Source organism: Acomys russatus, chromosome 25 (assembly GCF_903995435.1).
Source record: "Acomys russatus chromosome 25, mAcoRus1.1, whole genome shotgun sequence".
Classification (NCBI taxonomy): domain Eukaryota; kingdom Metazoa; phylum Chordata; class Mammalia; order Rodentia; family Muridae; genus Acomys; species Acomys russatus.
Window position 1 is genome coordinate 48,259,267 of NC_067161.1, and position 25,384 is coordinate 48,284,650.

The following is a 25,384-nucleotide window of genomic DNA, read 5'->3' on the forward strand; positions in this document are numbered from 1 at the left end:
GGGTGTTGGTGGGTACATTTATGTCCATGATAATGGGCCTGCCAAGACCTTGGGTCATTCATACAATGGGACAAATATAGGGAAGGCCATGGTCCCATTTTTTTTACTTCTCCATGGTGTTTATTGACTGATTCGGTCTTTTCCTCCTCTTTCTTTGCCATGGATCTCAGTATATAGCCCTGGCTGGCCTTGAACTCATGGATATCTGTCTGCCTCTGCCTCCCAAGTGCTGTCGACTTGTATCTTTTCCTACCTCATTCCCTGAGCCTACGGCACAATTGTCAGTCATGAGGCTCTCATGGTCTAGGACAGCTGCCACCATAATAATTGGCCCAAACAGACTCTGTGACATGAGCAAAGCCAAGGAGAGCTCTTTTCACTCGAAAGGAGAGGGGATCTCTCCCCTGTGCCTGTCATAATAATTATAATTATGGATACTCTAGGCTTAGAGACACTGCTGGTATCCTCCCAAGACAAAGAGAGAGTGCCTTTCTGGGCATAAAGCCAAGAGACTGGTGATGGTGGGAGACAGATTGCTCCTGGATTGTTTGTGGACCTTCATCCCGCTACGGCTGGTCCTGAAATTTTCATTTATGCAACTTAATAAACACCCTTTGCTCTTGTCTAGCTATTCCATTTGAAATGACAGATTATTTCCCACCAGTGGTTTCTCATCTCACTTAGCACAAAATAAACTCCCCTAAGTGTGGAAGGTCTGAGGTGATCTGGGCTCTGGCCCTTTGTGGCGTTGACTTCATCTCATGCCTTGCTTTCTATTAACCACTCTATTCCAGCCACCTTGGTGACCCTAAGCCACAATGTCCAGTGAAAGATCTCCAGATCCTCAGCCACAGGACATGTATGTGATGATAAATCCTTATTGCTTTGGTGGCCAAATTACATACAATAGACACTTAACATGTAGGCTTGAAATGCTGGGGCTTATGTGACTGGTGAGTCTTTTTCTAGTGACCCTGACTGCATTGTTGTAGATTATGCCTTCAAATCACTATTTTTAAAAACATTTTAAAAGAACATGTACATATGTGCATGCATGTATGCATGTGTGTGTGTGCACGTGCATGCGTGTGTGTTTTGAACACGTGTTCAGGTCCCTGCAGAGGCCAGAAGAGGGTGCTGGATCCCCTAGGGCTGAAGTTACAGGCTGTTATGAGCCACATGACATGGGTGTTGGGGACCAAACTCACATCCTCTTACAAGAATAACTAACACCCTTAACGCCTGAGCCATCTCTTCAGCTCTCATACTGTAATTTCAAAAATTAGTCCACACCTCAGAAAATTTCTGATTTCACAGTAAAATATAACCATGGTCATAGCAACAAAGATTTCTTCTCTGTGTAATAATACTTACTTCATCAATTAATGTTCAAATGGCCTTGCAGAATATGTTTGTGGTAAGACTCGTGTTTTATGCTCAGATTCACTTAGCTTGAAGGCAGTGGGCCTCAGTTCGCTGTCCATAGAGTTGCTTGAGGGGCCTGGCTTTTCCAGAGAGGGTGAACCAGGCAGAAGCTGCAGCCCTTTCCATGAATGACCTAATGTCAGAGGTCATAAGGCCATTGTTCTACAAAACTGAAACCGACACCTGGGCCGAGGTCAGTCATTATGGCGGGGGTGCCTAAGCAAGGGTGTGGATAGCACTCACACATACCACAGCTCACTTATTCCTCATGCCCCTTCACACTTCCTGTTTCCTGGGAGGTTCTTTCCACAGATCTCCACCTACATTGGCTTCTTAAACTTCAGAGATCAGCTCAAAAATCACCACAAAGAGGTCTTTGCAGGGTGTCCAACTTTAAGCACTGGAGTTATCATGTGATTTACCTACTTGGATATTACCAGCCCTTCTCTGTAGCATTTAGAGTGAGAGTGGCATCCATGCCTAGATTTCACTACCAGATCCCCAGCACCTAAAATCATGTGGCACATAATAGAAATGCATTATGTAGTGAAGGAAGGTAAAGGAAGGAACAAATGAATGAATTGGACTTCTTTTACCTGGGATAAAGAGTTTTGTCACATACAATGTCGAGCCACTTCTAAAGTGCGATGACACGCCTTGCTTTCTATTCTTTTCACAGCTATTTGGAATATCCATCTTGACCTTCCCTAACTGAGGTGAGGATCTGTGGAGTCTGTGCTAACATGTCTGACATATTAGAACGGATATGTGTGGGCCCCGAGCAGTTGAGACTTTAAAGGAAGATTCTCAAAATGCCAGACCCCACAAGGAAAGGGCACATCTCCAACTGAAGGGTCACAAGACAGGCTAGCTCTTTCTATATCCTACCCATCCATCCATCCATCCATCCATCCATCCATCTATCTATCTATCTATCTATCTAAGACATGGTCTCACAGTATAGCTCAGGCTGGTCCAAAACTCCTACCTCACTATCCCAAATCCCGAGATTACAGGTATGTGCTACTATGGCCAGTGTTCCTATGTGTTTGACACTAATGAGATACAACCCTGGGAGGAAGCTGTCTCTGGTTTTCTTTATATTCAGCTCTGCCAACATGTCCCTTCTGAATAATGCCAGCAGCTTCCCAGTTCAGATCCTGCCTGCTGATGTGGGGTTTCACCTGGAGGGTCCATGCCATGCTGCTGAGTGGAGGTTTGGGAGTGCAGTTCATCTTTTCCACACATGCAATTAGAGCAGAGGTTCAGAGCCTGCCGTGGGGGAGGGGTCACAGGAAAAGTAATAATTACCTCTGAGCTTGTGCAATAAGAAGACCTGGCGGCTTTTGGTGTGCCAGAACCCCCACAACGCTGGCTAAAAGAGGATTCGAGTGACAAGCGTGTCTTTGCTTCGCTGCTTTAGGAACACCCTGCAGTCTGCCTTCTGCTCCAGATAAAGTAAGTGTGAAGGGAGCAGGTCCCACAGAACACATGGCGCCAACATGTGGCCGTCTCTCCAAAGACCTGATGATAGCAAGAGGCTGGTGACACACTCTGTGCAGCAAACCTTTGAAGAGTGGAGGGGACTCCAAGGCAGCAAGGGAAGGAAGCTGTAGGGACTAATGCCTCTTCTTGCAGATTCCTTTCATAATGTCACCAAGAAGATGACCGAGATGGTTCCAAGCATGCCTGTCTTCATCTGCCCATCCCAACACTCACTCCGCTTGGTGAAATATGGGGAGCTTCTGTCTACAGCCAAGCACTTTCTGTCTCTATCACAATTTGGAACATGCTGCCTGCCACATGTCTGTGAAACCTTGTGTATCCTTGGTAGCACAAACAGGTGAGCAGAGCTTCCTCTGGTGGCTGGACCGATCCACTGTGGCAGCTCCTCTCCAAAGACAGGCTCAGGCTGTTCCTCACATTAAAACCTGGATCTCATTTTTCCCTCCTCTTGAGATGACCCTGTGACTGTTTACCTGCATAGTGTGGTAGAAGCATCCATCTAGTTAGGTATTTACTTCTGAGCTTCTGGCTTTTGGAGGATGAAGACTTCCTCTTGAACACTTGCCCTTGGGGTGCTCCAAGAATCCAGCTGTTATGTTGTGAGATACGTGGAGCAAAATAAAGCTCACTCATCAATGGACCTAGCTGAACAGGTCAACAGGTCACATCAATGTGTAGTTATGTGCATGACCCATTGAGGGTGGTCAAGCCTGATGAAGCCTTCACACTGTTTGCAGGTCCAGCCAAAATTACATGTATCAATAAGACCACACATATGAAGCCTGGACAGCCTAACCCACAGAATCATCAAAAATAATAGTCATTACAGCTTTGACGCAGGCAGTTTGTAAATGGGTTATTACACCAATGGCCAGAGCATCCTCCAGACCTAAGGAGTCTGGTAAGTGAAGTTTCTTCCTTAGAAATTTGATCCCATGATCTCCATGAGAGTGTCTGGTCCTCAGCTTGCCTTGGATGTGTGATATCAGGTGATTCTGAGGCTTACATTAACCAGTGAGACAAAAGGCCACCAAACATCTGGAGGATTTGCTTTTGTTTTGCTTTTCTCTTTTGAGATTACCTTTTGCAGAAGATTAGAGCCAAGCAACAAAGGAAAGTCAAATTACTCTTAGCCTTTGAAATCCCCCAAAAGATTGAAATAAATTAAACATGTTTCAGTGATGGAAAAAAAATATTACCAATGGGTCTAGTGTGTCAGTTTAAGGCCATAGAGAATTTAGCTCCAATGGGAGTAAAAGAAAAGCACCTTTCAGTTGCTGTGCCAAGTCCCAGGTTCTGTCTCCTAAGCCACTGGTGAGAATGAAGTTGGGGCAAGCATGTTTTCTCTGCTCTCTGCACAGGATCTCAACAGGTCTCCCTGACCCCTCCTGGTGGCAGAGACCTGAAGACTGTGGTGTAGCAAACTTGGTGTCTCCTGGTTACAATCTTGACAGGATGCTCGCCAAATACCATGTGATATGCTGGGTGGGCCATGGTAGGTACAGGCAAGGACTTAACTTCTAGATAAAACTTCCACCTTTGACTTTGTTAGCACAGGCACACTCTCTGTGCCCCAGCTTTTGTCTTCCGGGTGGGTGTGGTAACTGCTCCACAGGGACATCAAGAGACCGAAGGAGTGTCAAACAGACTTTCCAGCCTGCCAAGTCAATCCCGTGATGGTGTTTCTGCCTCATTTTAGTTACTTGAATAGGCCACGTATTACAGCATGCACCTTAACTTGTCACGGTTTATTTTATATTAATAGTAACTTTATTTTTGGTAAAGTATAGAATTTTTTAACATGTCTCATTTATTCGTTCCTCTTTCATGCTACTATTGTGATGCATATGTTATCTTTTTTATTAGTGATATAACACAATCACCACTACATTGTACAATCTAAATGAGCTAAGAGGAAAAAAATGTACCATGGTGCCCCTATTTATTAGATATCTGCCTTCAGCAGTGTTTTAACTTCTTTTGAATTTGTCTTTTTCCTCCAGCCTGCAGGACTTCCCTTGAAACCCCTTGTAGCACTGTCAGAATTCTTTATCTCAGTCTTTATCTACCTGAGAACATGTGTTTCCTTCATCTTGAGACAGCGTAGCTGGCCGTGGGGCTGTTGACTGGCATCTTTTTACTTACCCAGTCCGTACCCTGCCGTGCCTCTGCCTTCCTGCTTGCTGGTCCAGATCCTATTCCATAAATAGTTGCTTTTTTTTTTTGTTGTTGTTATATTAAAGATTGTATCTTGCTTATTAGATAAATCTTGCTATCCTACCGCTAACCTTGAGTCTGTGGTCCTCCTGCCTCATACTAAGCCAGCTCTCTATCAACTGAACTGCGTCCCAGAGCCTGTTGCTCTCCAGGGAGGGAATTTTACCAAGTTCTTCCTCCTCCATACCAGAAACCCCACTCGATATCAGAATCAAGTGGTTCTTTTGAAGTTGAAGTTGGTTATTTTTATTATTTTTTTACTATTAATTATTATTTTGTCTTGGATGACCTAGAATTCACTCTGTTGACCAGGCTGGCCAGAAACTCAGAGATCTGCCTGCCTCTGCCTCCCAAGTGCTGGGATTACAGGCATGCGCCACCACTGCCCAGCGAAGCTGATTAGTTCTGAGACTAGCGCTACACAAGGACTTTGGCTATGCCTGTACGATTGATCACCTGAGGTGTGGGCCCTCGTGGTCTTTGCTCCTGAGCCGTGCTTCTCTGCAGCACCCATGCCCCTCTTCAGTCTCACCTTCCTTCACTCTAGGTCAGGACGGCAGCTTGCTTTAAACTACAGGATGCAGTAGAATCATCAAGAAGTCAACTCCAGGCCTGGGCAGTTAAAACGCCCAGCAACCCCTGTTCCCATGCTCTTGGGAGCCCTGAGCTGCCACATAAAAAAGGCAGTCACTCTGGAGAGACCACAAGGAGGGCACATGTGGGAAACAAGAGACCCTCAGACCAAATGGAAGAAATGAAGATAGCAGATAGTAAGGAATAAATGAAGCCCCAGCAACTCAACCCAAATGGAGCCAGCCCCAGCTCAGGCTGTTGCCTGTGTGTGAAGAAGCCACAGGGCCCCAGCAGGCTTCAACAGGCCAGTGCTTAGCTACTCTCCCATGTCCTGCCCACATGCCTGACTCCCACGAGAAAGAACAAGATGACGGGCCACACTAAGCTGATGCTTCTTAGACAGTTAGCAGTGGCTAACCAAAACATCCAGGTAACCAGAGCTGAACCCTGGTTTCTTGTTTTGGTACCGCACACACCTGTCTGGCTTAAGAGCCTCCTGATCTGGACTCTCTACTCCCTACCCTAGTAGAATTGTGTGCCGTCTACATGTCACAGGGCGCACGGAAAAGGTTCACTTTGTACAATGCTCCGCAGACAACACAGCAAAAAATAGGCCCTTAATAAAAGGCTTCACGGTAACATTCACAGTTAACATGGTCACGAGTCCCAGCACCTATTACAGTCCAGGAACAAGAGCGATTTTCCCTTCTGAGTCACTGAATCATACTGGCAGGATCCAGGCAGCCCTTCTCCATCCGTACATCCTTCTAATGTCACAGCTCCTCACCCATAACGCCTGCCAGTGCTCGAAAACTGTGTTGGTCCCCAGCTCTGTCCAGCTCTGTCCGGACGCTTGTATTTTCCTCTCTGAGCCAAGGCATCAGTGAGAGTACTTACGTGCAAGGAGCTCAGTGTTAGCTGGATGAAGAGGCGAATAAGTTTTGAAAATCCTTGAAGTTGGTCGTCGGTGACGAAAGAGAAGAGGATCTCATGGACCCCCAACAAAGGAATGAGGAGCAGTGTTGACTTCGCCAATCTGCAAACGACACCAAGGAGCGGTCGTGAGGGCCTCCCAGGGACTAGGCAGCATATTCTGCCCCTCTGCGCACATCTGTACTGTAACAGCTGGCTTATCCCTTGTGACCTTGCTCAGTCCTGTATCTCTGTACATAGCAGACAAGCAGGGAACATTTGCAGAAAGAACGAAGCAAGCATCCCCTGTAGGGTATCATACCTACAGACACTGATAGGTCTGGTGGAAAATCCACTTCTATGCAAGCAGGAGCCACCCTTAGATACCATCCAAGCTTGCCAAGTTTCCTAGCTATTCCTAGCACATGCCTAGCAGGTCCTTATACCGCTTTCTCTTCCCAGAAGTTCAGTGCCTTCGGTGTCAACCTCAGATGAGAAAGAAAATAGGTTACCCAGGGCCACACAGACACCACAGGGCTATCTCCAGCCTAGAAGTGGGGCCTGCCCTCAGCTGCCCCTCAATCCTGTGGCGGCAAGAACTGCAGGAAGTGGGAAACTGATCCTCCTCGTAAACTGCACTAAAGTACATAGCGTTGAGGTTGGCGGTTGTTTACAATCTACACACACAAAAAAGACAAACATTCCTTTGTACCACCCACAAGCAAAGTGCACAGCTGGGGCCCCACTGCTCCAGACTGGTGAATTCCAAGCACTGCTGCCTATTAAAATTCCTTTCAAAGTCTTTTATAAATATATACAGTGGGTCCTCTAAATGCATAGGTTCTGCCCTGGGGCACACAACCAAATGTAGATTGATTGACACAGTTTCTTCAGTGGTGTCCATTATTGAACCTGCACAGATTTGTTTCCTTATCATTTATCTCTGGACATTGCAACATTGTAGCATCCACAGCACTGTGTGTACTAGACACAATCCAGAGATGACTGAAAGTACATGGAAGGGGAGAAAGGATAGATCGGGAGTTGAGGGTGAGGGAATGCTTGCTCTTCTTCCAGGGGACCCCAGTTCCGTTCCCAGCAGCCACGGCAGGTAGCTCCCAGCCACCTGGAACTCCCGCTCCAGGGAAGCCAGTGCCTTTCTCCAGCTTCTATGGGCGCCTGCACACACCTGACACGCACGCACATAGATGTATACACGTAATACCTGCATAAAGATAAATCTTTAAAAAAAATAAAGCATGTCAGCATCCTGGGTGGGTTCTGGAATAGGTCTCCCATATCCATCAAGGGACATGCTTTTCTAGGTCCCCTTGTCGACACTTTGAAGCCAAACTTTGGGAGGCTGTTGCCTGAGAGTGTGAAGTTTACAGAGTAGTGGAGACTGCGAATGGCCTCACTTTACCACTGATCTGCTTCTTGGTTTGCCATTAACAGAATTAGCAAAGGTGACTCATATTCCGTGGGGAGGGAAAAAAAAAACTAAACTAGTATCTAATCCACACTGGCAAAAACAGAGCTTAATTGTAATGTGTTTTTAAACCACGTACTTATAGAGCTGGAGTAGGAGGACAGACACACACACACACACACACACACACACACACACACACACAAGGTAAAGATGTAGAGAATCAGTGTGGTCAGCAGTCCAAATGTCATGCAAAAAATTAAAATCTATCCTGGGTCTGAGACACACCCAAATGCATGACAACGCGTGCAGAAGAACACTTCGCTTCTTTAACAGCCTTCAGAGAAGAGGAACTCCACCTGCCATGTGGGCTGGATGTCCCCAGAGCCATGACAGTCAGGGGGAGCCACGACGGGGGAGAGGTGGGCGACAGACCCTGGTTATGCATGTCTCCTGAAGGCAGCTCAGATCTACTGCTGCCCCCACATCTACTCACGTGGGAGTTGCTTAGGAAAGACTATTTCTTGGGAGAATATTTTTTTCTTTTCCTTTTTTGATTGCTGAAGACTGAGACCTGGGCTTCACGTGTGCTGAGCACGTGGCTCTACCGCCAAGCTACACGCCCCACCCGCGCCTAAGGATTATTTTGTAGGTGTGAATATTCAGGAAAGCTTTTAGACCTCTTTGGCTCACTGGTTGCAAAACGAGGTGCACAGGTTAGGATTTGACCTGAAGCCCGTTTTTGCTTAGGATATAGAATTATTTTTATTGCAGGAAACATCTTTAGCAAGGATGTGTAAGCAATGATGCAACCTGATGGCAAGGCCCCAAACTCCCGCTTGACAACTGGCTCTCGCTGGCCGGTGACTCCCCAGCCTCCGCTCTTCATGTTACCTGCTCTGTATTGACAAGATCCTGAACCTGTGACTCTTCCTCTGCGGTATCTGGATTAATAACACACATTAACATACTTACGGGCAGTCCCATGTCTTACCGGCAATTGATTCTTAAGCTAAATTACAGCAATTATGTGTTTTTAGACGTTTTTTTAAGTGAGTGTGTGTGTGTGTGTGTGTGTGTGTGTGTGTGTGTGTGTGTTTAAATGAGGGTATGCATGTGAGTGCAGGTGTCCCTGGAGGCCAGAAGCATCCGATGCCCCATTTACAGGTGGGTGTGAGCCGTATGACATGGGTCTTAATAACCAAACTCAGGTCTCCTGCAAGTGTGATAATATGCACTCTTAAACACTGAGCCATCTCTCTGATCCAGTTACAGGTTTTTAAAGTACGTGTTGACTCTGGAATGGTAACAGTTCTACAGAACGATATCAAAGAGGACGCAAAGGGCTTCCGAAATAGCCTTCCTTCATTTCTGTAGCGTCCACAGATGGCGTGGCCATAGTGTGTCTGTCAACACCAGGAAACCAGCATTGGAACCAAACTGGCAGTGCATTCCAGACTTGGTTGGATTTTACCTGTTTTCCATTTTTGTCCTGTCCTCATTCCCAGGATCCACTCGCAAACATCACATATCTAATGGCGGATTGGGACACTTTTGTCACTCCCACCCCTCTGGGTACATTCAGAGTGGAATGTCCTCATTGCCCATGCTCTTCCAATGTCTCCTTAGATGCAAGTACAATTTGTGTCCCAGCCCAGATGAAAGCCATAAATAGTCACAGACGTTTACTCTTATGGACTGTGTCTTTGCTTCCTTTTCATCCATAGCCACTTGTTTATTTAAGTGGTACAGCTTGTTGCAGCCGTCTAAGCATTCAACAAATATTTACTAAGCATCCGCTCTGGGTACATGAGTCGGGAGAGAGGGAGTAGAGAGCTCAAACCAAGGGCAGTGGGACAAAGGGACAGTGCCAGGGTGTGGATTCAAATAGTAAAATCACCAACCACACAGGGTGACCTTGGGCAAATTCTTCAACCTCTCTGTACATTAGTCTCCTCGTTTATAGAAAGAAGATTATACAAGTCATAGTGAGGTCCTCATAAGGATTAGGCAAATAACGCAGGGTGGGTGTGGGTGGGGGTATGAGCATGCAAGCATGCAAATGTCCGTGTCTGGTGCTCTCCTCAGATGCTCTCCACCTTGTTTATTGAGACATAGTCTCTCACTGAGTTTGGAGCTAGACTGGCTGGCCAGTGACACCTAAAGATCCTACTGTCTCTACCTCCCCAAAACAGGGCTCATAGAAGCCCAGCATTTTACACAGGTGCTGGGCATCCAAAGTCGGGGTCTCATGCTTTACACAGAAAGCACTGTACTGACTCCACCATCCCCCAGGCCCCTTTTTACTTAAAATTTTGATAAAGGGTCTCACGAAGTTGTCCAGGCTGTCCTCCGTGGCTAAGGCTAGCCTTGAACTTGCAATCCTTCTACTTCGGCCTCCCTAGGCACTAGGATCATAGGCCTATGTCACCAGGCTCAGTTGTCATCATTTTAGAAGAACCCTTGCCTTTAAGTAGCTGTGTTTCATCACTGTGACAGACATTTGTGACAAACAAAGGAGGAGGAAGCTTGTTTGGGTTCACGGTTTTAGAGGCTTAATCCATGCTCACTTGACCACCTTTGCGGGGGGTGCTGTGTGGAGACATCACAGCATGGTGGGGAGCACATGGCACACTAAGCCGCACACTTCATGGGGGCTGGTGGGTAAAGAGGAAGAAGAAGAGGCCAGCCTCCAACTATCCCCTGCTAGGGACCAATCTCATTGCACTAGGCTCCACTTCCTAAACATTCTACAATGTCCCCACAAGTGCCACAGGCTGGAGCCCAAACCTTCAACACATGCACTCTTAGGCGACGCTTAAGACCCTGGCATAGCAGGTGCTATAGCTCCGATGACTCTTGCTGTGTCTCCCAGTCTATTACCATCAGACCACGCCTCATTTGTCTGGTAACATCTCACTGTGACTATCCAAATTCTATCAAGCCTAGCATTAAAAAAAAAATACACATTCGATGGCTTCTCTGTGTCTTCATTGCCTTGGGAAGGCTCCCATGACACTCAAAACTCTACATTTGTTTGCCTTCCTTTCTTCCATTCTCTAACCTGTAAGATTTTCAGACCCAAAGCCAAGGTCTCTATGAGTCAAAGTAAAATCTTTCTGCCCTCGTGCTACCCACCAGAAACTCCTTTCAGAAATGAGAATATTTCCACCGTTCTCCCTATACATTCACCGTGAGCTCAGGCTGCACACATCACATGGAGAGTAAAAACATTAATAAAGGAAAAGACAGCTGTCTCCCTTCTGGGAAGCGCAAAGAGTAGTGAAGTGGGAAGGGCTGAGGAACTGTTAGCCTCTGAGTGCTTGCCCTTTATCCTTGCCTCAGTTTACCCTCTCCAAATCAAATAGTAGAGCCATTTACTGTCTCCTTTACTTGATGGTGGAGGCCCATGGGGAAAGCTAAGAAGACGGAGAGTTAGAAACTTGCCTCTTGGGTGAGGTCTACATGTGTTTAATTTAAACCTTCCTAAAATAACTTCTGGAGAGGGGCCAGCGCTTGAGTGTTACATTCTGAAAGTTCTCAAAATCTGAGAGCTGGATGGCAGCATCATGAGGGCTTTACCCCACTGAGGGCTTTCATGGGAAAACTAGCATGGATGGGGCATGGAAGAGGGCAGTGTGAGACAGGCATGGTGATGCCTCTTGACGTGACAGCTAGCACGGCTTCCCAAGAACAAAATCAGCAAGCAAGTTCACAGACCCTGCAAGGGTTCTCCAGCCCAGAGAGCACAGTGAGAGAGCATGGCTGTGTCTCCAGAGATGAGTCCCACACCCTAGGAACCATTAAGATCACACGAATCTGCTGGGCTATGCTCCCCCTGGGAAAAGAGGGAGTCAGCAGAAAAGACAGGGCCAACCAAAATGTCAGAGAAAGGCACCAAAGGGGCATGTTCTCAGAACGTACCCCACCCGATTCCATGGAAGCTAGCTGGAGAGATGAACCACCTGCCCACCAAGTAGCTGGGGGTACAGGGTGGGATGGGTTCCTGGGCACCTGTCAACACCCCTCACTACTCTGCTTTGGCAGAGTGGTCACCAAGCACTATTCTGGTGACCTCTGGATTTGTGAGTCTTCCTTTAAGACCAGAAAGCCTTATGAAACACATGAGGACTTAGGGCAGAAAACCCTCGCCTTACCTCCACCTTCCACAGACTTCAAAAACGCACAGCTGCCTAGTTAACTCCCCAGGGTGCGGCCCCTCCCCCAGGGAAGCCATTGGGTAGACCAGCACGAAGATTCTTCTCACGCATCTTCTTTGGACAAGGGTGGGAAGAGGAAAAGGCCAATTCCAGACTGCACACGTCAGCTAAAGTTACTCTTTCTCCCCTCCCCACAAAACATCCATCTTTGTTCATTACCCAGCCATGTGCTCTTCCCCAGTGTCTTAACCTATCTTTCCCTAGTCCAGTGTCACTCAGGGAGAAGCATAGTCACCATGACGCAAGAAGGAAGCTCCCTATGCCAGTCACTGGGACGTCAGGTCAGTGGTCCTCTACTCCGGCGTCCATCCGAATCCCCTGGGGAAGCCTCTAAGAAGCCCTCATAGTGTGACTCCATCCCACACTTCATGAGCAGACTACACAGTGGTAGGGCCCACAAGGCTGTGTCTTGAGCCAGCTCTCAGCAGATACTCACAGTAGCTGAATTGGGCAGCTATTAGGAATCACTGAGCGTCTAGAGCATGGAGAAGGTCCCAGGAAAACAGTGGACTTTTGGTGGGAATAAAACCATAGATGTCAGCCTTTGGGCCTTGTGGGATATGCACTGGCTAGTTTCATGCCAACTTGACACAAGTCAGAGCCATTTGGAAAGGAGAAACCTCAACTAAGAACGCACCCCTACCAGGTTGCCCCATGGGCAAGGCATCATTTTTTTGGTTGACTATTCATGTGGGAGGGTCCATCTCAATAGAGAAGAAGCTAAGCAAGCCACGGGGAATAAACCAGTAAGCAACACTCCTCCATCATATTCCTGCCTTGAGTTTCTGGGCCCCTTGCCCTGATTTTCCCAGATGATAGACCACAGTTATAAAATGAAATAAATCCTTTCTCCCCAAGTTGCTTGGGCCATGGTGTTTTCTCACAGTAACGAAATCCTTAGCCAAGACAAGTCTCCTCTGCTCTCCTTCTGTCTCCTAGAAGCCTTTGCCTCTGTGCAGTTTCTGGAAGCACCCTGGTGGTCAGGACATTTGCTTGCCAGAGGAGCGGCACTCCTCGAGTGGACTCTGGCAGCCCTGCCTGTTCGTGGAGTTCTACCCTGAGAACAGTGGTGTGAGGAGTGTGAACCTTGGGAATGGGGCCCAAGAGGCTGCCTGGCCACTTGGAGTCTGGACCAGAGGCGCCAGGAGAGATAGCATGACTCCCTAGGGCCTAGGCCAGGCCAGTTCCCCAAGGCTAAGGGCTTCTGCCAAATGTCTGGATGTAAGCCCTAAGCAGTGACTCTAGCACACACATGTATGCTCTCTCCTGCATCGGGTAGGCTGACTCTCCTCGAGCTGTTGGAGTAAGACTCTCAGGAAGATGGGCTTGCCCTCCGTATCTGATTAAATTGGCTGCCCAAAAACAATGCCTTCAGCTGCCCCGACTCATAGGTCTGCTACCACATTCCCATTTTACACACCCAAAAACAGACCTCAGGGGCCAAGCTTATTAAAGGTCAGTGAGGGAGCTGGGGTGTGGCCAGCCCCCCTCCCTCCAGTCTGCTCCATATCAGTGTCTCAGTCACTGCTGAAGTTCCTCACATTCTCCTAAAGTTACCTTGGTCATGGTGACTTATCACAGCAATAGAAAAGTAACTAAGACAGCCATTTATTTTCATAGTCTCGTGACATGGGGATTAATACGCCCTTGACTGCTTACCACTTACATCATCGTCATGAGGTTAGGAAGGCTTAATCCTTGGCAAAAGTCTCCTATGCATCCCAAAAAGGACCTTTTAGGAAGGGCTCTCCTCTATCTCCTCACCTTAGGAGACAAATCTGTAATTACAGCCCATGTGCCATGTTATGAATGTGGACTATCTCCCATGGGTTAATCTGTTTAAATACTTTATCCCCAGCTAGCGATGTTCCTTTGGAAGCCGACAGACACAGGGGTGCAGAGGCTGGTAATTAAAATATATATCCCAGCCTCATTTCCGGCCCAACAGCTCCACTTCCTGCTCTACTGAGAAGTGCTGAAGACTGAGCCACGAGCGGTCACCACTACAGATGTGACCTGCTCCCACTGCCGGGTCTTTCCAGACACGAAGGACTGTGCTCCCTCAGACCAGGAGCCAAAACAAGTGTTTCTTTCGTTAAGCTGTTTTTGTCCAGCATTTGGTCACAGGAATGACAAGAATTAAGGACACATTGTTCCCCCTTCTCAAGCTGTGGGTGACACCCATGAGAGGCCAGATCACCTCGGATCACCGCGCGCTGGCCTTGAGCCACTCACCTGTACTTATAGTCTCTGAAGCACATCTGGTGGGCTTTGAGCTTTGAAATGAGAAGCTTGAGGATTTTCAGGAAGATGAAGAAATTAACCTGGAAAACAAAAAGCAGGTGCGAGTAAGTGGGGGGTTGGGGGGTGGATGCCACATTCTATGGGTATCAAGGTCACCCTGGGAGTAGCCATCAGGTCCTCATCCATGTGAACCAGGGGCAAGTTGGCACCTAGCTGGTCACACAGGAAGTGTCTATGGTTGTCCCCATTGTCCCAAAGACTCTTTGAACTGAAAGTCCGGGAGGGAACTTAGAGCATCATTTACTTTATCCTGCTTCAGGGAGGCCCAGTGCTCAGCAGTGTGAGAAAGACAAGCAAGCATTATTATTAAGTATTGATTATTCACCACCCAGGCTTTGGGCTAAGAACTTTCCACATATCATCTCATTTAATCTCCAAAACAACCCTCTGACGTCATCCCAGTTAAATTTTCTTTTTGTCCCCACAAAACAATGAGGAACCACAGCACGGAGGAGATTAGCTTGATACGGAAGTCACATAGGTAGGCAGTGACTGAGCTGGTGATTATGATGGCGGTTGGCGGTTAACAGAGCTCCCTTCACTTAAACAGAACTGGTGTGCTCAGGCTTCTCAGCAGGGAGCTAAGGCCTCTTGCTGTGTGACCTACGGTCCTCAGTGGGACTCACCGAGCAGTGTGTGCCCTCCACTCCAGGGTGCTTCCCATAACTATCACAGACTTGGCAACTCTACACCTACAGCTTTGACGGAAACTGTACGGCATGTCTGAAATTCCTTGATACTTGTTTTAGAAAGGGGATCTTGGTCTCCTTCCCTCACTCTCACCCTGTGTATGTATTAGATTTAATTACTTTCACTAATGAAAAGAACACAATAGAAGTGATATATATATATATGTATGTCGTGTGTGTGTGTGTGTGTGTGTGTGTGTGTGTGTGTGTGTGTGTGTCCCTCTTCCTTTGTCTGGCACTGCTTAGCCTTGGTGAAGCCATGCTGTGAGAAGAGTCCCACACGGGACTCTTCCTCCCAATAGCCTGAAGTTCTCCAGAACGCTCTCTCTCTCTCTCTCTCTCTCTCTCTCTCTCTCTCTCTCTCTCTCCTTCTCCCTCTCCCTTCCCCCACCCCTCTCTCTTTCTGTCTGTCTGATATTTTGATTCACGAGAGATCCTGAGTCCATTAGATGTAAAAACCATGTGGTTGAGTGTAGGCTACAGTTGTTGAGCATAGGCTAAGTGTCAACTTGGAGAATGAGGGCGTGGTTTGTGAGGAGACAAGAAAGGCAGGGCTAACCAGCGTGAGGTTTACATGGTCACATGGTCATGCTGAAGGGCTTGGGTTCTCTTATGAAGGTAGCAGAGACCCTGGGATAAATTCTAAACAGGCATATGACCTGGTCACATTGGAACCTCTCCTTCTCAGGAAGAGCATTTTCAGCAGCAGTGAGGGCGGATGGGTTTGGCAATGGTAGGTCTGGAGGAGGGTGAGCAGTTGGGAGGCAGTTTCCAAGTTCCTGGGGAAGATGGTGGGCAGGCAAGCTCAGGCAGCAGCCCTGGCGTTTCAGTGATAACAAGGAGCAACCCATTTAAAACTGCTAAGTGTTAGTCAAATGACCTTTGACACTGGTCGGATGTGAGACCAAAGATGTCCTGATATTTCACGGTAGCCCTCTGCTGTGTGGTAGTGTTATTCACCCAGAGAAGGACCTTGTATGGAAGAAGGGCTTTGATGATTCTGGGAGGAGGGCATCTCTAAAAGATCCAAGCATAAGAGATGCCTTAAGGCAGATGGATGTCCATGTGTGGACCTCAGCAGAGCATGAAGCCGTTAGAGTGCTGGGAGAGGCTTTGGTGTTGAGTGTTTTCTAAGATGGAAAAAGTTTAATATGACTCTAACACAATGGGAAAAGAGCTGATAGAGAGGGCAATCAGGTGACGAGTCATGAATAAAATCTCCACAAACACTACTGATCTAACACAATACAAATGTCTCCAAACAGAAGCACAACCCTACAGACTGTAACATGTGCATAAGACCTCTTATGTGCTCCACTGGCCTCAGAGACTCAATGCTCAGTGAGTGCTAAAAGGCTAGAGTTTCTAAAACATAAACCAACAAGAATGAAGGCAGTACTTAGCCAGAGGATATTTAGTGCCAGAAAATTTTAAAAATTCAAATGAAACATAACCAAGTAATTTATCCCTTTTAATGGGATATCTGCTTCCCATCACAACGGGAAAACACCGTGTGCTTGGCTTAATAACTTGTAGAGCACAGGAATTTTTCTGACAAAGTAAGATTAACAGGGAAGATACATCTTTCAGCCAATGGGCTGAGGTCTGGACGGACCGTCGCCTAGGAAACAAAAGGCCTGTGGTTCTGCTCCTCTCTGTGTCTCCCAGAGACCAGACAAGAGGAAATGGGCAGCAACCAGGGGCCACATGAAGGAAGCATCTCCCCACAACCATGGAGCCCAGGCACCTCTGGGTTTCCAGAGGTCCAGAGTCAGTGACCACCTTTGGATGATGGGCTCTTCACTTGCATACCATCAAAGAAGGTGACAAATGAGGGATGCTGGTGGGAATGAAGCTAACTCCCCTGGGAATTTGTGACAAGACAGCGAATGCTCCCTCAGGGATGTGTGACAGGATAGGGAGCATGCAGAACCTCAAGGGCCTGGACCCTGAAGCTGCTTTTGCAGCCGTTACCTCCTTGGTGACATGTGTTTGGCACCCTAACATCTGTACACAGCTGTGGGCATGCAGGATAGCAGTGGCGATTTCCAACATGGCTGGCTTCCCATTGCCAGCAATGTTTTCTATCTGTCAAGTCCTGGTGCCTTCGGTTGGCTATATGGATAAGAATGCTTATAACTCTAAGGCTCCTCCTTTAGGCAAAAGACATACCTTCCCCCGCAAGAGTCCTGCTGATGCAGGGATGGATAGAAGGGCCTGAGGGTGGACAGGAGCTCCACAAGAAGGCAACAGAGCCAACTAACCAGGGACCATGCATAGACTGGACCAAGGCTCCCTATGCAGATGTAGCCGATAAGCAGCTCAGGCCTCATGTGGGTCCCTTGTTGCTCAGTCCTGGTGCAACTTGATGAGCTGGGGTGGGCAGTTAGGAGGGGTTCCCCTTTTCTGAGGAACAGGGAAGGAGAATGAGGGGGAGAGGGAGGGAGGGTGTGAACGGGAGGAGAGAAGAGAGGGTGCTACGTTCAGGATGTAAAGTGAATAAATTAATTAACTAGTTTTTAAAAAGAGTCCTGCCAAAAGCATGTGCGCTGTAGAAGGTAAAGGAATGGCTGAGACAGCATGAAGGAAGGTCTCTTTTCTCTCATTCAAAGCATTCATTTTTCCACAGCACTGAAGCCTTCAGTAAACGCCTATTGTGGTGGTTTTAATGAGAAATGCGCGCGCGCACACACACACACACACACACACACACACACACATACACACGTGTGTGTGAACGTGCACAGCTCATGTATATGAATACTTGGTCCCCAGTTGGTGGCACTGTTTGCAGAAGTTATGGGACTTTTAGGAGGAAGAGTCTTGCTACCACAAGTATTGCACTAGGGCGAGGCTTTCAGGGTTTACAGCCTCACTCTTCTTCCTGTTGTTTTTCTCTGCTTTCCAAGCATGGGAGAAAACGTGATCAGACAGCTTCCTCTTCCTGCTGCCGTGCTTTCCCAACCTGTCACCATAACCCAGCCATAATGCCTCTTGAATTTCATCACAGCAACAGAAAAGCAACTAATACAGCTATGATCTGATTTGCTTTCACCGTGCAAAGCAGAAGCTTGGGTGCAGTGGAGGCCAGCAAAACAAGACAGAATTCAGCAATAAGGGGCTCCCCGATAGTGCTGTGGTGCAGAGAGGACCCCAAAAGCTAGACTGAGATGCGTCGTGAGGCTTGTCTGTGAAAGCAAGCCTGTGAGAGGCAGAGCAGGAGTGGACAAAGGATGTGCAAAAGCGATGACGTCACTCCGCTTTTCCTTGTAGAGATGGAAGAGGGTTTTGGTGGCAGATGATGGGACAAGGCAGCTAGGGCCATTTCCACTTCAACCCTTCAGCAGAGAACAGGGTAGAAGTGAACTGATGTCTAGAGAGCCTGGGAGGGATAGTTTTTGCCTAGTTTCTCGTGAGGCAGAAGTCCTAAAGATGGACAAGGGAAAAATGAAGACCTATCTTGCCCATTGCTCAGCAAATCACACTTTTAACCTGTCAGAGGAGTCAATGATGTTTTGACTTTATGGCGTTGTAAAGTCAATGGATATTTCATTCCACTGATTGGCTGAGCAACTCACTCAGCTGGGCGTTCAACCTGGTCAGACTGTTAGCTCCAGGGAGCAGGACAGGGATCCAGTGACCTCTTCTCAAGGTCGTTAGTTGGTGAGGCTGCCCTCGAAGGAATGGAGTAAGCAAAGGAATGGAGTAATCGAGGCTTTAAAATTTTGCTAGCAGGTGGCGGTGTTGACTAAGAAGTAAGAATGCACCGAGTTCCAGTATGACTCAACTCCACGGCAGGAGGACGAGGGGCTAATTTAAGCAGCACAGTTTTATGAGAAGGCATAAAGAAGAAGGTAGGAAGTCTCCCGTTTCTTTCTTTCTTTCTTCTTTCTTTCTTTCTTTCTTTCTTTCTTTCTTTCTTTTCTGGTGAGAGACTCAAAGAACATCTAGATTTCCCCACTCATCATGGCATGGACATTTCTGAAACATCCAGCTGATGTGCCCGCATGTCCAGAGTGACATAGTTCATTGAGCCAGACATCGGTCAGCAAACACAGACAAAGTTAGGGAGCAGTGACGATGGGGGATGCTGGCCCCGGATCCAAACCTAGAGTAGATGATCCCTCTGGTCCCAGCATTCTGTTCATCATACACAGTTGACTTTTCCCCCAGAAGGTCTGCACCTTGCTCCAGAAATTTGAGCTCCAGATCAAATGTGTCAAGTATGAAGGAAAATTATTAAGGACCCTCGAATCTGAAATAACAAATACTGCTAGATCAATTTTCACTGACATATTTTTGTAGTTGTTGTTTTGTTTTGTTTTGTGGTTTTTGTGGGTTTTTGTTGTTGTTGTTGGGTTTTGGGGGGGGGCTTCCTTTTTTTTTTGGTTTTTGAGAAGGGTCTCTCTGCATTATACTTGGCTGTCCTGGACTCACTTTGTAGACCAGGCTGGCCTCGAACTCACAGTGATCCGCCTGCCTCTGCCTCCCGAGGGCTGGGATTAAAGGCGTGTGCCACCACGCCTCGCCTTTGTTCTTTTAGAACCATGGTTCTTAACCTGTGGGTCATGGCCCATTGTGGGTCAAACAACCTTTTCACAGGGGTCACCTAAGACCATCTGTGTATCACATGTTCACATTATGATTCATAACAGTAGCAGTTATGAAGTAGCAACAAAAATAATTTTATGGAGTTGGAGAGATGGCTCAGAGGTTAAAGGCACTGACTACTCTTCCAGAGGTCCTGAGTTCAGTTCCTAGCAACCACATGGTGGCTCACAACCATCTGTAATGTGATCTGACGCCCTCTTCTGGCCTGCGGGTGTACATGCAGGCAGAGCATTGTATGTATAATAATAAATTTTAAAAATCTTTAAAAAAATAATTTTGTGGCTGAGATCAGCACAACATGAGAAGCTGTATTAAAGGGTCACATTATTAGAAAGGTTGAGAATCACTGTTTTAGAGTTTCAGTTTAAATAGAATATATGCAGAGGCCAAGTTTTTTTTTTTCCTTAGCACTGTATTTCCTTTTGCTTATGTCACACCTTAGTGCAGTGTGAGGCTCTCTTGTTCTACGCAGTCGTTTGGGCACCCAAGGCTCTTTCCATTTTGTTATCCAGTGAGTCTTCTTTTAGCCTGAGGATGCAGCTATTCAGATTAGTGGAGACTGGCAATATATGGTCATGTGATCAACCATGAAAGCCACGGGCCATGCTGTGTTCTACCAGCTAATAGCAAATAGTCAGCTCCTTACCAAAGGAACATTCCTCCTGTTTCTATTAAAGGTCAAATCTTCTTGGCCAAATCCCTGAAGACACAGACAGTAGTAGTTAAACATCGCCTTCCCTGAGACCTTTGCAGAAATGCTCCTTGCCAGGCGTGTCTGATGACTTTTGTGGCCAATGGAGTAGACAGATCAATTAAAGTATTAACTTCCAAGGAGGAATATGGGGCCATCACATGGTCATGTAAAGGAATAAAACATCTTAACTGAGAGGGGAAACTTTGAGTTTCTCTATACAAGTAAAACATGGGGTACTTGTGGTCAGACAGACAGGGACTATCACACTAAAGAGTCTGGGGTCAACCTTGAGTATTAGGTTGACTCGCCAAAGTCATGGGCTGTAATTGAATTTTTCTCTGAAGCGATCACTCTGGCTTCTGTACGGGGGCTTGATCGCCAGGGATCAGAAGGAAGGGAATCAATCAAGAGGCATTTGCAGAGGACTTTACAAGAGGGCTGAGTAAATGCAGTAAACGTAGAACTGAGAAGGAGATGACCTGGAAGGACCTTCAAGGGAAAATGCCAATTTTTTTTTCGGTTTCAAGATCCTATGTCATCTACACAAAGAAGCCAAAATAGACCACACAGCGATGCCTTAGTGATGACATGGAACACAACACTAGCTATCTAGCAGGTAAGCAGATGTGGGCAGAAAGCTCTACCCAACCCTCAGTGGGACCTGTCAGCCCACTGTTGGTTCACCCCAGCACCACACCCATCCAGCTTCTTTAACAAAGATCACCCCCAAACATTATCATCTAAATCTCAGCTTCCTAAACATCACTCAGCTTAGGAGGTCATAAGACATTAACGATGGTAAAAGGTTTCAGAACATACAATCAAAAATGTAATTTGAAATTAAATGCGTGGGTCCAGTGTATTTCTGGCCGCATTTGCCCTTGGTGTATCATGAAGCAACTTTGTTTCTGAAGACATAACGTGCACACTTTCAGTGCACATGCCAACAAACACTGCCTGAAACCCCTCAGCTTAGATTTTAGGACCATGATTTAATTACAGAAAAGAGAAAGACTTTTCACATTTCCCTACCATCACTGTATAGCATTGTAAGTATTCCAATAACTTATCTTCGGATTGGATTGTTAGAATGGTTGGCTTTAGCATTGCTGTTTGAGGGAATGGATAGGTGGCTCAGCAGTTAAAATGTTTACTACTCTTCCAGAAGACCCAGGTTCAATTCCCAGCACCCACATTAGGTGGCTCACAGCTACCTGTTACTCCAGCTCCAGGGGAGCTGACACCCTTTTCTAGATCCAAGGGTACCTGCATTTACACATGAAAACACACAAACACACACACACACACACACACACACACACACACAATTACACACACATGCACGTACAATAATAAAATCTTTAAAAAAAAAAAAAAAAAAAAAAACCTTTCCAGACACTGCTGTTCGAGTTGCTAATTTCAGTTTCATTTTAACAATCACTATGTGACGTTCAGCTAGAGATGAGGAAGACTCTCCAATAATCCCTAAAATAGGCTTAGGACATACTACTGCCGTTTTGAACTGCATACTTATATAAAGTGACGTTCTCAACATTAGTAATTATAAAACTCAAAATATCAACTCTGAAAAAAATAAAAATGCAGCATCAAATATTCAGCTAAGACTTATTTCTATGTAAAAATAAATGAGCATATCGATCTCACTAATGTGCAAATTTGCTTTTGTCAAATGGTCAAATCATGTACATGCCAGGGATTTCTTTTAAAGTACATTTCTTTATAACTCACTGTCCATAGATGTTTGGTTTGTAGCCATATTGCATATGTCTATGTACTTGGGGTCCCATAAGGGTTATTTTGGCAAAGAGAGATCAAAAGCTCCGAATGGGTCCTCTACGTCAGTCATCTCTATCCTCTGCAAGTATTATGCACCACGACAAAACCAAATAATAATATATATTCTATTAATTGCTTGTATTAATACTGCTTGTTCATGTTTCTCCTCTGAAAGTAGTCTCGTTGGTTTCTTCTCCCTGCTTGCTGTGGCGTTAAGATAAAAGCTGAGCAGGGCGTGGTGGCACATTGTAACTCCAACAATGGACAGGCTGAGGCAGGACGGCTGCCATGAGGTGGAAGTCAGGCTCTACTGTGTAGCAAGACCCTGCCTCAAACAATCAAAAGACACACTCTGATAGTTCCCTGCTTTCTGGGACCAGACAAGACCACAGATAGGCCGTTACCTATCACAGCCCTTTGGCGCAGGGTCATCGAGCTGACTTCAAGTCCCATTTAGAGAGCCAGAGAGATGGAGGCTTACAGCATTACCCTGAATTTGGGTCCTGAACCAGAAGTTTCTAATTTCTCACCCTGGAGAAACTTCTCACATGTTTTATTTCTGCTTTCATGGACCAGAGATCTGAGGAGTTGGGAGGGAGGGGAAAGGAGAGGGGTGCTCCCTGAAGCTGCTGAGCCCAGAGAAGAAAAAGGTGGAAGGGATGGTCCTTACTGTTACGCAAAGCAGCATGGGTCCTCTGATGATCCACCAGATTTTCTTATTCCCGTTTGTTGTCCAGCACCTAAGGACAAGACCAGGAGGAGTAGGCAACACATGAGACAGGGATGAATGTCCAAGTTTCATGCCCTGTAGAAGAAGGGCGCCTCCTTACCCTGAAGATTAACAGTCTACCAATCCACCTCACAAGAGGAGGGATGAGGGGGAAAAGGAAAAAAATATCTCACTTCCTACCATAAAATTTCTCATCTTTAGGACTGTACTGCGCAGATGCTTCCACGAGTTCCTCCGTGTGCGCAAACAAACGCTCTGGGTTATAGACCCTTACCACTTTACTCAGCCGCTTGTTTCCCATGTTTCCCATGTCATTTACGTATACACATATGTGTATCCATATGGAAATGTGAAGGTTGCTTGGTGGTCATTTAGAGGGGAAAATGGATCACACAACACACATTGTTTAGGGACAGGCTTAAAAACGTTTGCTGAGGTTCAGCCGCTGCAAGTAGGAGACTCAGAACTAACTTGTGATTCTCAGTGTGTTTTGGTCTTCACACCGTATTTCACAATATAGCAGTGCCACGCCGTCCATGTGAACTAACTTATGGTTCTCGGTGCATTTTGGTCTTCACTCGTATTTCATAATGTAGCAGTGCCATGCTGTCTGTGTGTATCCGAGTTGCTGTTTTCTCTCACATGAACAAAGCTATAGAAACTGCTCTGTGCTTCTGTCCTTACACACCCAGTCATAGACTGGACAGGTGGTTCAGACAGCATCTTTCAATATTTTACACATGTAACTAATAGGCTTCTATAGGATCTTTGACCACTTATCTATACTCCTGTTACACTCTAGAAGGACAAAGTAGGAGAGCTGAATAGTCTCTTTCGAAAGGTGAATGTCATTTCCTATATTTGGACATATCTTGGAATTGCTGGTCCATGGAAGCCTGACACCAGCGGGATCACCTACCCTGTGTTCTCCAGGTAAGCACGGGTGAAACCCCAGGGAAGGACAAATAGCACGGGGAAGGCTGTGTAGGAAGCAGAGATGGTAGTTAGAAGTTGCTTATCCAAAACGGCCTGCTCCCACGCCAGCCTGATGGGGCCCAGCAAACCAACGGCTTAAAAAACAAAACCATGCAAACAAACAGACAAAACCCACAAAGCATAGAATCATAGAGCGTGAGAATTGTTGATGCCTACAGTAGCCCAAGACCAGCCATGCCTCAGTAATAAGAGACGCGGGACTCTGGGGAGGATGGGTTTGCCACCTGTCACAAGGCACTTTGGGATAAATCCATGGGCTTCAGTCAAACTTTCCATGAGGAATACCATGTGTCCTTCTATTTCCTCTGAGTACTGTATCCCCTAACTGACCAAGGGCTTGTAGAAACAAGAGATCCAGAGCAGAATAGCATGCTCGCACTTTTAAGCATGTTATTACTATTATTATCATTATTATAAAATAAAACTTTCTTTTTGTCAAATACTTGTTATAAACTGATGGATTTTTTTTTTTTTAATCTCAAAATTCCTGTGTTGAAAATCTGTCACCACTGTAGTGTTATTTGATCATGTGGAATGTGGAGTTACTAGTTTTAGGAGGTGTTCTGAGGTCTCCCTTTCTCCCTCTCTCCACCATGAGAAGATACACCTGGGAAGGCAGCTTGTCTTTACCAGAACACCAGGTTGGACTCTGAGCTTCCAGAAGCAGGAGAAAAGTGTCTGTTGCTCAAGCCACACAGATATTTTCTTATGGCATTGTGTGAAGGCTAACACAGTTGGAAAGACGGCCAGAAGGACGTCATCTGGTTGCATCAAAGATCTTTTGATTTTTGCATATGTGCGCTGGGCCTATAACACCTTTGTTTGTGAATGGATGCATGTGTGTACTCACATGCATGTACACACACACACACACACACACACACACACACACACATTGTTTGGAGATGCTGCCATTAAGGAGTTATCTGCTCCAAGTATCATCCTCTAGTTGGATTCCTAGCTCCCACCAAAGTTTCTGATGGGCTCCCATGTTCTGAAGGGTCCATGGGAGAGAAGGACAGGAGTCATGTCAACTCACCCCAACCCACCACCAGGTATCTGGGCCACAGCCGCCTTTCAGGAAGCACTGTGGGTGCCAGCAGAGCATGGAGGTAAAGTCCTTCAAACAGCAGCCACAAGTGATTGGCACCCACAGAGTAGTGCAGGAGGACCTGGACTGAGCGGCAGGAGGCGGACATCTGCAGGGGCAGAATCTGGGTGAGTCCTGGTGTTCTCAGCACCCGGATGGGCAGGGCTCCCCCACATACACACATGCCCATG

General features: G+C 46.6%; 1 protein-coding gene across 1 annotated transcript in view; it reads right to left on the minus strand.

Moving 5' to 3' along the window:
- Positions 1 to 25,384, minus strand: part of Glp2r (glucagon like peptide 2 receptor) — a 48,725-nt gene that overhangs the window by 1,896 nt on the left and 21,445 nt on the right. Inside the window, exons 7-11 of the mRNA XM_051168067.1 lie at positions 25,143 to 25,302; positions 24,027 to 24,087; positions 23,048 to 23,117; positions 14,518 to 14,606; positions 6,619 to 6,757 (exon numbers count right to left, since the gene is read on the minus strand). Of these exons, the coding sequence (XP_051024024.1) occupies positions 6,619 to 6,757; positions 14,518 to 14,606; positions 23,048 to 23,117; positions 24,027 to 24,087; positions 25,143 to 25,302 (519 nt within the window). The remainder of the gene's footprint in view (positions 1 to 6,618; positions 6,758 to 14,517; positions 14,607 to 23,047; positions 23,118 to 24,026; positions 24,088 to 25,142; positions 25,303 to 25,384) is intronic.